The sequence below is a fragment of the Equus caballus genome, chromosome 1 (genome assembly GCF_041296265.1).
Source record: "Equus caballus isolate H_3958 breed thoroughbred chromosome 1, TB-T2T, whole genome shotgun sequence".
In the NCBI taxonomy this organism is placed as follows: domain Eukaryota; kingdom Metazoa; phylum Chordata; class Mammalia; order Perissodactyla; family Equidae; genus Equus; species Equus caballus.
Window position 1 is genome coordinate 108,826,507 of NC_091684.1, and position 16,507 is coordinate 108,843,013.

At 61.1% G+C, this 16,507-nt stretch overlaps 1 protein-coding gene across 5 annotated transcripts in view; it reads left to right on the forward strand.

Moving 5' to 3' along the window:
* Window positions 1-14,021, forward strand: part of KLHL25 (kelch like family member 25) — a 34,230-nt gene extending 20,209 nt beyond the window's left edge. For 2 of the 5 annotated variants that reach the window (XM_023650541.2, XM_070267013.1), the window contains exons 2-3: window positions 3,924-5,728; window positions 12,200-14,021. In XM_023650541.2, coding sequence (XP_023506309.1) covers window positions 3,935-5,704 — 1,770 coding nt within the window. In that variant the 5' untranslated portion in view covers window positions 3,924-3,934 and the 3' untranslated portion in view covers window positions 5,705-5,728; window positions 12,200-14,021. Of the gene's footprint in view, window positions 1-3,920; window positions 5,729-10,356 lie in introns of all 5 variants that reach the window. The other 3 variants (XM_023650548.2, XM_023650556.2, XM_070267006.1) reach the window with 3 other exon arrangements.
* Window positions 14,022-16,507: the final 2,486 nt, after the last annotated feature.

The window sequence follows — 16,507 nt, forward strand, 5'->3', positions numbered from 1 at the left end:
TCGTCATGGGCAAAGGCAGGGACTAGTGGGTCCCTACAGTCACATTGAGCGGCTGCTCTGGGCTGGGTCTCATCTGAGTGTGGGGGTCACATCGTTAGCAGCACAGGGTCCCCGCCTTCAGGGAGTCAGTAAAAAATAAATGCATCATGTTAAGTGTCGGTGGGTGGTGTGAGGCAGGCAGAAGTGGGTGGGGTATATGGGGGGGTGGCCTCAACAAGGTGGTCACTCTGAGGAGGTGACAGAGTGAGCCATGCAGAAAGAAAGTGATGGGCAGGGGAGCATTCCAGGCTGAGGAACAGCACATGGAAGGGTCCTGAGGCCCAGCGAGAAGTCCTGTGTGGCCTGAGGGGGTGAGTGAGTTGGGGAGTGGCAGGATGGGAGGACAGAGAGGTCGCTGGTAGGGAGGGGTCAGCTCACGGGGGCACCTGGAGGTCACAGTGAGGACACGGGATTTTACTGAGGGTGCAGGGAGGCCCCTGGAGAATTTCGAGCTGGGTGTGATGTTATCCAGATGACGCTTTTAAAAAACTCACTGGTTTGCATGGAAAACACACCACGGTGGGCAGAGGCAGAAGCAGAGGCTGCTGAGGGCTCTCTGGGAGTCTGGGGAAGGCGCAGCTGGGGAGAAGGGCAGAATCGGGACTCCTTTTGGGGGGTGGCACCGGGATGGGGCATGGCACCCAGGGGCCCCCCCACTCTCAGGCCTGCCCTCCCATGCAATGGCCTGGAGCCACAGCGCAGCCCTGGGACCGTGGGCCCGGGGGAGCTGTGCAGCTGTGCAGTCCCTTCCTGTGTGGGGACCACAGCATCCTCGTTGGTGAATGGGGGCCGACCAGCCTCCGCCTCCCACAGTCCTGGTGCTGCAGGGAGAGCTCTCTGCTCAGGCAGGCGAGGCAGTGAAGGCAGGGGGACAGAAGGGAGGCAGCCGGGCAGGTGCCTCTGCTCTGGCTCCGAGGTGCCCAGGCTGCCAGGCCGAGGGGAGCCTGCCCGGGCGTGTCCCACGTCGCTGGCCCGTGGCCCATGTGGGCATCCACATCAGCGCACAGGCATCTCCGTGCGGAGCAGGAGCCAGTCTGCCCCGGGGCCCCGGCTGCCGCAAGCACCACCTGGGAGAGGTCACTGCTCGACCTTGTTCTCGGGGCCTTGGGGCTGCTCTGGCCGGGGTGCCCTGCTTTCTGGCACTTTCTCAGCCTTAGTCCTGTGTCGTCCTGCCTTGGACCCACTCCAAAGGGAGTCTCCACCTGCATCTCTCACAGGCGGCCCTGTTAGCACGGCATCCCGGAGGGAGGAGGGGCCCGCACCCCACAGCCCAGGGCCCGCCGCCTCGAGTGTGGACCTGGGACCCACGAGGGGGCTGGGAGGGCTATCCACACCCTGGCTGGCCCAGGGCCTGGCCCCGTGCGCAGCCATGGAGCCCACGCCCCAGGAGCAGGTACTGGTGACGTCCTGGTCACACGGTGTGGCCATTAAGGTGAAGAGCTGGCGTTCCTACTGGGGGCTGTTGGCACGACACACGGGTGTCCAAGCCTGAGCGTTCAAGGCCACATTTAGCTGGAGCTCAGAGGTGGCCTTGGCTGCCTGCCTGGGCTTGGGGTGGGGCACGGGGCAGGTGCAGTGGGGTGCTCGGGGACCCAGAGCAGGGCAGGCCCTAGAAATGCAGGTGCTTGAGTATGGAACTGAGGCTGAGTCCCAGCTTCAGGGCTCTGCCATGGGGTCCTTGGAGCTGGGCCGTGGGGCTCAGATCAAAGGCCACACCCTGTGAAGAACCCGGGCAGGATGGATGGAGTCACCCGGTGAACAGCCGTGTTTGAGAAAGTGTCCTATGATCGAGCGGGCAGAAGCCAGAATGAGGATTTAGCAATCACAGCAGAATTTGGGGAAGCATGTCGCAGAGTCTGGAATTCAGATTGGGCAATTCAGATCTGTGAGGGCCAGGCTGCCCGTCAAGCCTCTGCGGGCCAGGCCGGCGCAGCCTCTTGTCTCTGTGACACCCGCTTGGGGCCAGGCTTAGAGGTTGTTCTTTGTAAGTAGTTGCTGAGTGACTCTCAGAGGCCTGAGCAGGACAGGGACTTAGCTTACAGAAGAGAAAACTGAGGGCCAGAGGAGGGGAGATGTGCCCCACGGTAGGTGATAGAGTGGGGACCACGTGTACAGCCTGGACCTGGGGTCCAGGAGTCTCGTCTTCATGCTGGCTGGACACACACACATGGCCCCTCCCTCCCTGCAGGCTAACCTCTTAAGCCCAGAGCCCAGTAGCCAGTGGTGGCAGGCTTGCACAGCCATGTCCCAGGTGCAGGTCACCAGCCCACAGTGGGCCTGGAGCTTGGAGGCCAGAGCAGCCAGGCCAGGCCCAGCCCTGTGCCCTCCCTGGCAGGCCCGGAGTGGGGCCCTTGCCCGGGCAGCTCTGATCATGCCGGTGTGTGGCTGCTCTGGTTCTTTGCCAGAAGGGGAGTGAGCCCGAGAGATGCACTTGAACATTAATGTGCAGTTCACTGAAGCGTGAAATCGCTTCCTTCCTTTACCAGATTGTTACTTAAGGAGAAAACGGACCCGGAGTGGGGGCGTTAGAGACTTCTGAAAATTAAAAATGACAAGGAAGGGATTTCCTTGGCCTCATTACCAGCAAGAAGAAGGCAGCACAGGCTTTTGGGGGTCGGGCCGCTGAGTGCAGTTTGCTTTCTGGCCACTTTCTCTCGAGACGGACCACTCTGCCTGCCTGTTGGCTGAGCCTCATTCCCACAGCGCTGCAGTGGGGTCTCAGGTCGTGCCATCGGCCAGACTGTAATTAAAATGCTTCGGAATACCATATTTCAAGCGGGTGAAGAGTCTGTGTCTGTCTGCTTGCACAGACCGGCATCCTCAGCACTGGGTTGGAGCCTGGCAGAGGAGGGGCACGAGCTGTGGCCCAGGGTCCTGGAGTTGCCTGCAAGACCAGGGAGACCCCGTGTGAGGTGTCCAGCTGCTTTGGGGGAGGCACATCTGGGTTGCTTTTGTGTTCAGCATGTCCCTCTGTCACCTGGGCCTTTGTCTTGGCTTCCGGTTGGGACCTCAGAACTGAGCAGGTGTCTTGTGGGTGAGCCACTCACTGGTCCGCTGGCCTCACCTCGTCCCAGCTGGGCCAGGAGGCCTCTGGATTTGGAGGACGTGTCTCCACTGAGCGCTTGGGCAGTGATGGCAGCTCTTGGGGATCTTTCCAAGGGTGGGGTGCTGAGGGTCTGGCAGGGCTGTTCGGAGCCCAGCTCAGGACAGGGCCGGCCGGAAGCAGAGGGGGTGTACGGCTCTGCTTGGCGTCTGTGGCTCCCTGGGAACGTGGTTTCAGAAGTCTCCCTGCAGGGAGCAGTCTCCCTTGGCCAGTGGAGGGGGCGGTTCGGCTTGGTGCTGGACGGCCCATGTGGGAATCCTGGCTCCGGCACTTTGCAACCGCTCTGCCTCTCTGAGTCTTGGCTGCCCTCGCCATCGAGTGGGCCGCAGGAGCAGCGTCCCCAGAGGACCACTCTGAGGGTGGAATGGGGTCCAGGGCACACGCTACTTACTACTGCCTGGACATCCCCTTAGCTGGGGACACCATTTGCATGTTCTTGTCACCATGGGAGGCAGCTGCAGTTCCAGCTCGCCCAGGGGTAGCTCATCTCCAGGCTAGAGAAGTTTGGTTCCAGAGCTGGGGCAAAAGCAATTTTGAAGGGCAGGGGTGAAGCCCAGTCTCTGCTGCCCAAGTTGTCCTTGGCGATGCGTTGAAGGGAGGGGCTTGGTCTGGGTTTGGCAGAGTTGAGCAGCGAGGAGGGGTGGGAGAGGGCAGGGCGGCTGGGGGCAGGAGCTTAAAGGTTAGCTGCCATGAGGACAGTGGGCAGGGAGTCAGAGTCTGCACTCTCCGAAATCTGTGCATCAGGAGGGGGCCCTCTCACCTATGGCCTTGTGCCCAGCAGGTTGGCTCAGCATGTCAGTCAGCGTCCACGAGACCCGCAAGTCGCGGGGCAGCACGGGGTCCATGAACATCACCCTCTTCCACAAGGCCTCGCACCCCGACTGCGTGCTGGCCCACCTCAACACACTGCGCAAGCACCGCATGTTCACCGATGTCACTCTCTGGGCGGGCGACCGCGCCTTCCCCTGCCACCGTGCCGTACTGGCTGCCTCCAGCCGCTACTTCGAGGCCATGTTCAGCCACGGCCTGCGGGAGAGCCGGGATGACACGGTCAACTTCCAGGACAACCTGCACCCCGAGGTGCTGGAGCTGCTGCTGGACTTTGCCTACTCGTCCCGCATCGTCATCAACGAGGAGAACGCCGAGTCCCTGCTGGAGGCGGGCGACATGCTGCAATTCCACGACGTGCGGGACGCTGCTGCGGAGTTCCTGGAGAAGAACCTCTTCCCCTCCAACTGCCTGGGCATGATGCTCCTGTCCGACGCCCACCAGTGCCGCCGGCTCTATGAGTTCTCCTGGCGCATGTGCCTGGTGCACTTTGAGACGGTGCGACAGAGCGAGGACTTCAACAGCCTGTCCAAGGACACCCTGCTGGACCTCATCTCGAGTGATGAGCTGGAGACAGAGGACGAGCGGGTGGTCTTCGAGGCTATCCTCCAGTGGGTGAAGCATGACCTTGAGCTGCGCAAGGCCCACCTGCCCGAACTGCTCCGGAGTGTGCGGCTGGCCCTGCTGCCATCTGACTGCCTGAAGGAGGCCATCTCCGATGAGGCCCTGCTCATGGCGGACGAGCGCACCAAGCTTCTCATAGACGAGGCGCTCCACTGCAAGAGCAAGATCCTGCAGAACGACGGGGTGGTCACCAGCCCCTGTGCCCGGCCGCGCAAGGCGGGCCACACGCTGCTCATCCTGGGGGGCCAGACCTTCATGTGTGACAAGATCTACCAGGTGGACCACAAGGCCAAGGAGATCATCCCCAAGGCGGACCTGCCCAGCCCCCGGAAGGAGTTCAGCGCCTCGGCGATTGGCTGCAAGGTCTATGTGACTGGGGGCAGGGGCTCTGAGAATGGGGTCTCCAAGGACGTGTGGGTGTACGACACTGTCCATGAAGAGTGGTCCAAGGCAGCGCCGATGCTGATCGCCCGCTTCGGCCACGGCTCGGCTGAGCTGGAGAACTGCCTCTACGTGGTCGGGGGACACACGTCCCTGGCAGGTGTCTTCCCAGCTTCCCCTTCTGTCTCCCTGAAGCAGGTGGAGAAGTACGACCCCGGGGCTAACAAGTGGACGATGGTGGCCCCGTTGAGAGATGGCGTCAGCAATGCTGCGGTGGTGAGTGCCAAGCTGAAGCTCTTTGTTTTTGGGGGGACCAGCATCCACCGGGACATGGTGTCCAAAGTCCAGTGCTACGACCCCTCGGAGAACCGGTGGACGATCAAGGCTGAGTGTCCCCAGCCTTGGCGGTACACAGCCGCCGCCGTGCTGGGCAGCCAGATCTTCATCATGGGAGGTGACACGGAATTCACGGCTGCCTCGGCCTACCGCTTCGACTGCGAGACCAACCAGTGGACTCGGATCGGGGACATGACTGCCAAGCGCATGTCCTGCCATGCCCTGGCCTCGGGTAACAAGCTCTATGTGGTGGGGGGCTACTTCGGGACCCAGAGGTGTAAGACCCTGGACTGCTATGACCCCACTTCGGACACGTGGAACTGCATCACCACCGTGCCCTACTCGCTCATCCCCACGGCCTTTGTCAGCACCTGGAAGCACCTGCCTGCGTGAGGAGCACCTGCAGAGCCCAGCCAGGTGAGCTGTCCACCCCTTGGGCCTGTTCCCACTCTGGGTAAAGGTTGCCGCGTCTTCCAGGGAAGGCTGGGTAGGGCAGCAGCTGGCTGGGGGCTCTGGGACCCTTTTTCAACTCTGGAACCAAAGCCTGGCTCTGCACCTTAATTGCGGTTGACCTTGAGCAAAGCATGTGACCCCTGTGCCACATGGAGATGACAATCTTAGACTGGTGGGGTGGTTCCCAGACCCAGCTGCAGGTCAGAATCATCGGGGGTCTTTTGACAACAGTATGTGGCGTTTAGGCCATCCCACAAAGTCTGAGGGCACAGTCTCCAGGCAAGAGTGTCATCACTTCTGATGCCAGCTGCAAGGTAGGGGCTTCCCAAAGCCACCCTCAGGTTCAAGCGCTCACCGGAAGGACTCAGAGAATGTGCTGAAGGCTCTTATGTTCACAGTTATGGTTTGTTACATGGAAAGGATACAGATTTAAGATCAGCCAAGGGCAGAGACGCTTGGGACGGAGTCCCAGGGGGTCCAGACATCAAGCATCCGTGGTCCTCTCCCCATAGAGTCAGGACAGTGTTACTCTCTAGCATCAGTGAGTGACAGGCCACAGGGAGTGTCACCCACCAGGGAAGCTCACACAAGCTTTGGTGTCCAGAGTTTTTACTGGGGCCTCCTCACATATGCTTGATTGACTGATTAATTGCCCATGTGGTTACTCTCAGTCTCCAGTCAACTGGTACAGCATGACCCAAAGCTCCCACCCTAAATCACGGTAATATAGCCACCCTCACCCTAAACAAGGACACTGCTGTCAGGTGTGACTTAGATCACTCCCAGAAGCTGGGGGCAAAGGCTAGACCTCTGTTTGGGCAAGGCTGGATTCCTTACTGCACCAACACTGGAGGGTGTGCATACCCAGCCCCGTGAGCCAGGTCTTTGGGGCGGGGCCCTGGCCTTGGGACGCTTGCAGCTCCAGGTGAGTCCAGTGGGCCACCAGGTGAGAACCTGCCACCAGGGGCCTGTGAGAAACGAGAGGGGAGATGGATGGAGTGCTCAAGGGCTGAGGTGGGCGCTGGCGCTCTGGGGCAGTGGCGGTACTCCCGTCCCTCTGCGTGACGGAGAGGAGGCCGCCCTGGAAGCAGGCATCCCATGAAGTGAGGGAGCCAGCCCTGCTGGGGCTCGCTGCAGAGACCCGCCCCTGAGTCCCTCCCCTGCTCTCTGTTCTTAGTACTGCTGGTCCACGAGACCATTGCAGGGAAAAGGGAAGGTGACTGGATGCCAGGAGCTAAGGGACACCTTCAGGAGCACTTTGAGGGTGCTGGAGGGACGGGGAGACACAAGGAAGGACGTGCCCAGGTCCTGAGGACAGATGCAGAGTCAGGTGAAGGGAAAGGGGAGGGCAGAGGAAGGACCTGCTTATTCTGGGGGTGGGGGGATTGGCATCAGGTCCTAGAGTGGGGTTAGGGTGTCCCAAGCCATCCTGCAGGAGCTCAGGGGAGGGCCTGGCGTGGCGGTGGCTCTGTCGGCGCCAGAGAAAGGTTTGTGTTCTGGTCACACCCTCCTTGGCCAGGTCCCAGCTTCTAGCCTCCTCCTGGGCCCCTCACACCTGCGGTGGGGCTGCGGGTCCTCAGCCCTGGGGCTGTGAGGTCTGGGGACCCAAGGGTGGATGGGCACAGCGAGGTGTGGGCCCCAGGACTCTAAGAAGCTGGGGCAGGTGGGAGATCCCAGGGTCTGCTCTACCCCCAGCGCGAGAACAGGCCAGGCAGGAAGGCTGGGGATTGGCCGCAGCCCTGGGGTGTCCTGGAGCCAGTCTGGGCCAAAAACTTCATCTCCTGAGTGCCCGGCAGCTGCCAATGTGCGTGCTGAAAGCAATCGTCTTAGCTGGGATTGCTTCTCCGTGAAATTGGACATTTCAGCTATAAATCACATCCAGCGGGGCCTTCGAGGCCCTTAGAGAGATGCACTGGCCAGCGAGGCATCAAATCCATCAGTGTAGGGTGTTGGGGCTCATAAAGGCCAGCCTGAATAGGAAGGGGCGTTGTTCTCTTTTCAGGTTTTTCTGTTTTATTTTAAGCTGCTGTCTTCCTCTTTAGGAAAAAAATCTGACCAGCCGGATTTCTTGGTTCCCTGGCAGTAAGCCTCAAAGAGAACACTGGCGTTTCCTCATGGTCTGGTTCCTATTCCCCCTGGGAACTTAGAACCTGGGGGTGGTCACCTGTGGGGCCTGAACGCTCCTCCCACCTCAGGCAGCTCCCACCTTCCCTCCCCGGGACCCTGGAGGGTGGTTCATCCCCAAGGAGGAGGGAAGGGAAGCCCACATTGCTTCTTGGCGCTGGCTCCTACTGGCTGCTTGCCTCTGGTCACTTAACTTCCCTGAGCCTCAGCTTTCCCATCTGGAAAACTGGAATAAAACCTGTATTACTCATAGTACTTAAATACGAGACCAAGTGAGGGGCCAGGTTCAGGCAGCTTTAATACGAGGTTGCGATGTAGGGGGTGGTGGTGGTGATGGTTTGGTGGAGGCCTCTCGATGTCCCTGGGCCAGCCCGTCCTTCTGGAAAGGTCCATCCCCACAGTCGGGATCGCTGTGATTGGGGAGGCACTTCCCGTGAGCCTAGCTGAGTGCTGCACGGGCCTGTTCCTTGCGTCCCCCATTCCCAGGCGCAAGTGCTGTCGTCAGCCCTGTCGCAGGGCTGAGGAAGCAGGTGCAGAGAGGCTATTGCACAAGCCCGGGCCAGGCCTGGATCCGCCTGGAAGCTGCCCGGGCCCTGCCATCCCAGAGCCGTGTCCTCAGCCTGGTTTGTAAGCATCTGCAGAGCTGCAGTTTCCCGAGCTCCTGTGCCAGCATCCAGTCTGCATCAGAGCCGAGGTTTCTTTTAGGCTGCAGCTATTAGCCTGCATCCTGGCCGTTCCCTTCTCCTGGGCCCCAGCAGCCAACCAGAACCCTCCTTGTAGTCCCTTCTTGGCCCAATGCTGCCCCTTTCCATGGCTCTGCCCCACAGGTTGTCCCCATGTTCTGTAAAGCCCCCTTCTGTCCAGCTTTTCCTGCCTGGACCAGCGTGGAGTTCCCTGGATCTCCTTCAAAGGTGGGACGTACCCTGGGCTCTCTGGGGAGCGGCCGGTCACAGCACTGGGGCAGGAAGTGGGAGCCCAGGATGAGCCTGGCCTCCCTCGGCTCCCTGGGAAATGGGGCTGCTGTGGCAGGAAGGCAACCCCTCGCTGCTGCTGCTCAGGCAGCCACCATGGTGTTGCCAGGACCAAGCTGAGGGCTCACCCTGCCTGGGGGCAGCAGATGGAGCGGGGTGAGGAGCTGCGCCGTGGAATCCAAGCGAGGTGCAGGGGGAGTGCAGGCTGAGCACTCTGGACCAGGATGGAGGTCAGGAAGGGCAGAGATCAGCGTGCAGGCTGCCTCTCGCTCCACTCCTACGGTGGGCACCCCAGGTGACCCTGGCACTGTCCACTGCTGGCTGTGCCAAGAATTCCCTGGCTCAGTGCCAGGGCCAGAGGATGGCTTCTGTACCCATCCCGCCACCCCAGCTGGCCTCCCTGACCCTCTGTCACAGTCCCTCTTGCAGGCAGCCGAGTAGGACCGGCGGGGCTCCCTGCGGGCACTGCCACCCTCCCTGTCTCCCAGCCTGGAGAGCATCCAGTCCCTCACCCCTCTGTCCATCTTACAGGACTCCGACTTCAGGAGCCACCAGCCAGCAGTCCCCTCACTCTGCAGCCCCTCAGCACCCTGCATGACACCCCTATTCGTCCCCAAGCTCTTTATTCTCTGTCTCCGCCACCAGTTTTGAGCTCTTGGCAAGACTTTGCTGAGTGCTGTAGCCACGGTCTCATTTAACCTGCAGAACACTCTGTGGCAGGTGCTGCTGTGACAGAGGTGGCAGCTGACACTCAGAGAGAGTGGGTAGTTGGCACCAGATTCACAGCTACTCAGTGTTGGAGCGGCATCTGAGCCCCCGGACGTGCCCCATGCCTGTAGGCATCTCTGGAGAGCCTGGCCCCCCACGTCTGCACCCTGGCACCGGGTGTGGGACCCGCGTGTGTGGCTGCCCAGCCATGGGGGCGAATTGCTATGTTAGAAGCTGAATGCTGGCAGGACCTCCAGGGCCAGCCCCTTAGCTCCAGTGTCGCAGTGAGAGCTGTGTCCCTGGGTGACAGTCAAGGAGGCCCCTGGAGCTGGGTGTGGGCGTTCATCTCCCTGGTTACCCGCTCACTGTGGACCAGCCATGAACGTTCTTTTCTTTTCCTCTCCCACGGAGTTCTGCACCACCCCCCCACCACTGCTCCCCCCACCTCATGGGCTTTCACATGCCAAGCAGGTGTCCCAGCTGCGTGAGCTGGGCCTCTCTGCACGGGCATTGTTGAGACCCAGCCGCCAGGGCAGTGAGGGCTCCAACTCCAGCTCTGGGGGGCCCTGCAGGGGGCTCGGTCACTGCCATAGGAGGGGACGATTCAGCACATTCTATCCTGCCTCAAAAGAAATTGCTGCCAGGAGGCAATCCCAGAGCACAGGATGGAGGGCTGGGCTTGGGGCGGTGAGAGAGGTGCCGGGGTTGGGGGGGTTCAGGCCTCTGGACACCCCCGCTCTGTGCCTCCATCCTGCCCCTGAGGTCTTCTGTTTGGCTGGCTTTTACCAGGGCCAGCCCTGGGGTCAGGACACGGTTCGCCCTTGACAGCCAGCAGTCCGAGTCCGGCAGGGCAGACCCCACACCAACCTGCAGGACGGGCAGAGCCCACAGCACACGGACAGTGCAGGTGACTGCTGGCCCCACGTCCATTCTGCCAAGTGGAGGAGCATCCCATTGCACAGACGGGAACCAGGCCTCGGAGAAGCAGCTGCCAGAAATCCAGGTGGCCCAGACTAGGACCGCCTTGGGGAAGCCCGAGGACAGCGCACCAGCTCCTCCCAGCAGCAACTTGGGATGCCAGAGGGTGCCACCCCCCAGGCCAGGGTCCCACAGCCCCTCACCCTGGCACGGGTGGCTTTAAGGTTTGGTTTGGAGCAGCAGTGGGGCCTCGTCCTGTGGGGACGCCCCTGTCTGTGCCTGGTGTGCTGGGAGTAGGTGGAGCAGGGCCAGGCCCCAGAGGTTTGCGTTTCCCCCCTTGGAGCATGTTGGGGTGTTGGGGGGCCTCATGACCCAGCTTCTCACTTGTGAGAAGCTTGGAGGAATTTGGGGGAGCTGTCACGGCCCCCAAGAAAACAGTGGCTGCCCTGGCCTGCCCAAGCCACACACCTGGAAGCTTGCTGACCCCCCGGGGACATCGGCCTTCCAGGAGCCGTGAAGGGGCACTCCGTTCGAAGGAAAGATGTCCCTCAGGACCCAGTGCTGGCTTGAATGTCTTTTATTTAATGTTACTTAAGTACGTGCGTGCTTTACAACCAGATGTAAGTAAGCGCTTTAGTTTGCAGCTCTTACACCGCTGTGAAGCTGACACAGAGGTGCAGGGTAACTGTAACCAAATCTGTAAAACGGAGAGTGCCGTCCCGCGGACGGATGCTTTGCTGAGGGGTCTTGCCTCCTGGCCCCCTGGGGGAATGGATGTGGAGAGCTCGGCTGGCCTGTGCCAGGGCCTGCTGCTCTTTTCCCCCTCGAAGCCACCACGAGACCTCCCTCAGGCAGCTTGGGGGGAGGCAGTCATGTATCATCCTCGTTCTCCTCAGGAAACACAGTGCTCAGAGAGAGTGGACACTCCTTGAGGACCTAGCACTGGAGTGGGAGCTTCATGACCACAGGACCTGTCCTACCGCGTTCACCACTGCCTCAGTCCCCACGGCTGTGCTTGTTCTGCCTGACAGCATGGCTGACCCTGCCCTGCCTGCCTGCCTGCTCTCTGACCATGTCTGCCCTTTGCTGTTTCCACCTCGCTGGCCTTTCCTGTAGATTTTCAAGCATGCCAAATTCCCACCTCATGGCCTTTGCACATGCCATTCCTTCTGCCTGGACTGCTGTCTCCCATCCAGCTAACTCCTGTCCATCCTTCGGGTCTCAGGTTGAATGGTACCTCCTTCCCACACCCTCCACCAGAAAAAAACGAAGTCCTGGTTCTGCTCTTTAATTTTTAATTTATAGCACTTCTCTTGATACTTGACTACTCTGTGCAGTGATTTGTACCAGCCTGCAGTGTCTCTGCTGGGGGATGATCTGTGGGGACAGTAGCCATGTCTGGGTGCCCTCCTGCTTCCCCAGCGCCCAGCATGGGGCCTGCCAGGCTGAGGGCGCTCAGGGAATGTGGCTGGAGGGAACGAAAGGGTGAATGCGTAGTTCCCGTGTTCTCGTTGGGGAAACCGTGGCTCAGCGGACTCGTTCAGGGCTGCACTGCTGGACACAGGAGGGCCGCCCTCCCCCGCCCAGCCTTCTGTGGTGGGGGCCCGAGCTCCAGCCCTGACACGCGGCCTCTCGATGGTCCTGTTGTTCCAGGTTAGGACAGAACAGGTGGGCACTGACTCACATCCTCTCTCTCCCTCGTGTTCCTCCGCAGACTCTGCGTGTTTCTCCCCACCCCACGGCTGCAGCCCTCACTGTCACAGAGAGGCCCTGACCCTGTCTGTCACTGCGGGGAGCTCAGCCCGGCCCGGGGCCGGCAGCCAGCCCCACCAGCTCCAGGAGCAGCGGCCTTGGGGGCTCTTCTGAGTTTTAGATGGAGAAGAAGCCGTCCCCAGCACCCCGTGTGCCTGTCCAGGGCCTTTGCTGCTCTGCAGTGTTTGGCGGAGGGAGAGAACCTTCCAGAGCAGCGTGGAGTGACACCAGGACCCTCTGAGCCTCCGGGAGGAGGACACCTTTGCAGAGCTTTGAGGTCACCTGTTGCTGCAGGTGCTGGGGCCGGGGCCAGGCAGGGAAGCGCCCAGCATGGGGGGGTCGGAGGTGGGCAGCATTCATGGCCTAACCTTCCCTGTGGAGGGTTGCGATGTCACCCCAGAGAGGATGTCCCAGGTCGCGGGGAAGCAGGGTCCCCCAGGACTGAGAGCAGAAGTTGCTGAGAATAAAGTCGAGGACACATCTTGTAAGGGGCGGAAACCTGTCAGGTGCCTTCGGTGACATCCACAAGGCTTCATTAGGAAATGACACCCAGACCCCCAAGGCTAAAGAGGACATCTCCTGTGGGCCCCTCCCCGGAGTCTGGCCCTCCCCTTGGGGACCTTGCCACGTCCTGGTCAAGCCAGCCCTGTCCCGGGATGCTGCGCCCAGGTGCAGACACTCTCCTGCCCAGTCACACAGCAGGACTCAGGGCCCATGGTGACGCATGCTGCTAGCCAAGGGATGCCCTTTGGGGCTGCCCTGTCACCTCCCCTCCTCAGAACCCACCCCAAGAGGCAGCAGTGACCCTGTCTCCTGACAGGACCGCAGTGGTCCTGAGAATGTGGCCCTACCCTCCGAGGCCAGGAGCAGATGTCAGCTGGGGACCAGAGAGGGGCTCCAGGGCTGTGCTCAGCACAGAGGACGGCAGCAAGGCCACAGCCCCCGGGCCCCTAACCAGCACCCACTGCCCTCTGGCATCTTGGCCTTCTGACTAGTAACTGGATCTGGCCTATTTGCCCTCTGAGCTCAAAAAGGACAAATGGTCCCAAGAGAACTGCCAAACATTATTTCACCTCCTGTGTCCCCGGCATCAGGGGTTCTGGAGAGGTCAGCTCCTGCCAACAGCCATCCTGACACCTAGAATTAGAGTTTGGGGCTCATCACCCCCTCGCCCCGGGGCACCTTTGGAGGGACTGAGGGTTCTTGGTCCCTTGGTCAAGACCTGTGGCTCCCAGGCCGCCTGCCATATGCAGAGTGCTGCTTGGTGCTTCATGACTGGCCTCCGAAGGGGGCTGTGTGCGCCCTTTATAAAGATCTGAGGCCGTGTTACACACCAGCCGCTTTCCACAAGTCAGCCCTGCCCCTTACAGGCCCTCCGCGCCGGCACTGGTCCTGCGGGCATCCCTTGGGGCCCTTGGCCTGGGTTTGCCCACCCGGGAGCCCCAGCCGGGGCCGTTGGCTGCCACTTGGAAAAAGCCGGAAGCAGAAGGTGGGTGTCCAGCTTCTGCAGGCTCCACCCACGTCAGAGGTTGGCCCCCTTTGCTCTCAGTGCTCCATCTCAGCCACCCTGAAGCCACGTGGCTCTGGTCCCAGGAGCTGATGACTCTGCTGGAGAACTCGCAGCCCCGGGGCTCCTCCTGGCCTGGAGGGCCCCCCAGGCCTGTTGGGCTTCTGACTTGAGACAAGCACACTTCTCACACGGCACAAAGGACCTCACAGAGGGGCTGCCCCTGACAGGTGCATTGCTGTTACCCGTTTCTGACTTAATAAAAGAGTTGAGAAAAGTCTTGGCTTTCCTTGGGCATGGGGACCAGTCTTGGGGGACACAAGGCACAGGCAGACTTCAGTTTCCGCCCTGCCAACTGGGGCCTGAAGTCTGCCCATTGGTGTCTGACCCTCCAGTGAGTGGGGGTGGGCGAGACCCCCTCCCCAGGGGCCCATGGGCCCCCAGATGAGAGGGCTTCCCTCTCTGCCTCAGGTGGACTCAGCGGCCTCTAAATTGACCCTTGTGTGGAATCCTGATGCAGGCTCCCCTTCCCCACCGGGAAAACCCCAGTGTGAGGGACTCTGGTGTCATTCCCTTTGTGTGCTGTGAGCTCCCACTGACGCTCATTTGTGTGACAATAACCCAGGCCCCGTGAGGCAGGCGTGATGACTCCATTAGTTTCCTCAGTTGTCACAACACAGCCCGTAATGGTGTGTCCCTGGCCTCCTTTCACGCGGTGCCATAGCTGTTATGAACTGTAGACTCAGAGAGGACATGAGGAACGTTCTGCGATCTGACCTCGAGGTGCCCCTCGGAGCGGGTTGCCCAGTAGCTGGGCAGGATGGTCTCCTCGTGCTCCGGGCCCTTCTGCTCTGAGCTGCAGCCATGTGCAGCTCCCAGGACCCAGACTGGCAATTCTTCAGATGCTGAGTTACAGCGCCTTACTCCTACGGGCGCCCATCACCTGCATGGACGCGCAGGCTCAGAAGTGTGCAGGTGGAACAGCCTAGAGCAGAGCCACTCTCCTACCTGCCAGCACAGCCGCCGAGGCACAGCCTGGGAGGGACATCCTGGCCTGTCACTGTTCGCTCCTACCGCAGTGGTGGGAACAGCAAAGCAAGCACCGCCTTTGCACATTCCTGAGTTCTAGACAGTGGACATCAGAAGCCAGGGGGGCGGCCTCCTGTTAGGCTGCTGTAGCCACAGCCCCAACAGGAAGCAGAGGTGTGTTTCTCATTTATGCAGCCACGATGCGAGTGAGCACGAGCCAAGGCTGGAGAGGCTCCTGTCTTGTCGCTCTGCCAGCTTCCATGCAAGACTTTTGTCTCCTGGCCCAACATGGCCACCCAGCTCCTGCCATCCCATCTGCATTACAGCTGGCAGGAAGGGGAGAAGAAGTGACCCCAAGCTTGCACATATAACTTGCACACTCCAGCAGGAGGCTGGGCAGTGCCAGCTAAAACACTGGACTCTAGTGCTGAATAAAGGGAAGGTGGCTATTAAGGGACGAGTTGCAGTCTGTCCATGTACCCAGCATCTACTGCCTACACCCACCTGCTTCCCCCTTCTGGAGCTGGCGAGGCGGGACATGCAGAGCCGGCAGCCCCTTCAACAGCCTGGCCCTGTGTGTTCCCCCTGCACGCCCCCCCACCCTGCACACATCCTGACCAGTGCATTGCATAATCGTCCACTGTGATCCTCACATTCTTGTGATCTTTCTGCTGGTGAGGACACAGGCCGAGGGGTTAAAGGTGCTCCCCTGCGGACTCACTAGGGCTGGGAGGCGCCAGGCTGCAGTGGACAGAGCGTGGCCTCCGGGGCTCGGCCCAGCTGGGGTTGGGTCCTGGTGCGCAAGTGTGTGCAGGCTCGGATGAGCTGTCTGATTCTGTGATGCAGGCTTGGTGATGGCGGGGTCGCAGAAGGAACGGAGGTCGAGTTCTGTGCAGCACTAGATGCCGAGCCGGGCACCTGGACAGCCGTCACTGCACTGGGGGGATGGGATTCGCACCCACTGCCCAGCGGGCCTACCTCCGTGCTCCCTGGCTTCCCGGGGGCCAGGCGGAATCTGGGATGGGGCTTTGGGGAGGGAGAGGGAGCCCTCCCATCAGTGACGGGGCAAGGGATTCCTGGAGACCTCGGTCCGGAGACGACCCGCAGAGCTTGCATGGCGGTGGCTCCCAATGTGGGAAATAGGACAGGCCACCTGGAGGCTTCAGCAGCCTGTGAGCCTGCCCAGGGACGCACATTTCCCGGGGCGAGGAGGGTGCCTGCCTGCCGCCTCCTCACTGCTCCCCTGCCAGGTCTCCCTGCGTCCACAGGGCCCTTCCTGGCTCGGGAGCTGGTGAGGGGCCCTCAGACCATCAAGCCAGTGTGTGGAACCCCCCTGCTTGACGCCGAAGCTGTAACTCATCGTGGGGAAGGGAGGGGCCTTCGAAGCAGCAATGTCTTGAACGTTCTCCTGGGTCTTCACTAGGTGGGTATTTTGCACAGTAAGAAATTTCCAGACTCCATCTTGTCCCAGCCTCAGCCCCAATGGCTCTACCAGCCTCTCCCCTTCAGGACAGGGAATGTCCTCTTGCAACATGCAGGTGGACTTCTTCGGGGAGGCCAGCCTCCCACTGCTTTCCTGCCCCTCGGGCAGCTGGGCTAGAACTGGCCGCACCTGACCTCCCGCCCTCCGGCCTGAGGCACCTGCGCGGTTGGGCCTGCCCCGAGCCAGGTGTGGCTGCGGTGAGTTTCCAGCACGTCCGCAGATGTGTCTTGGCTCCTCGCTTGCCCTGCTGC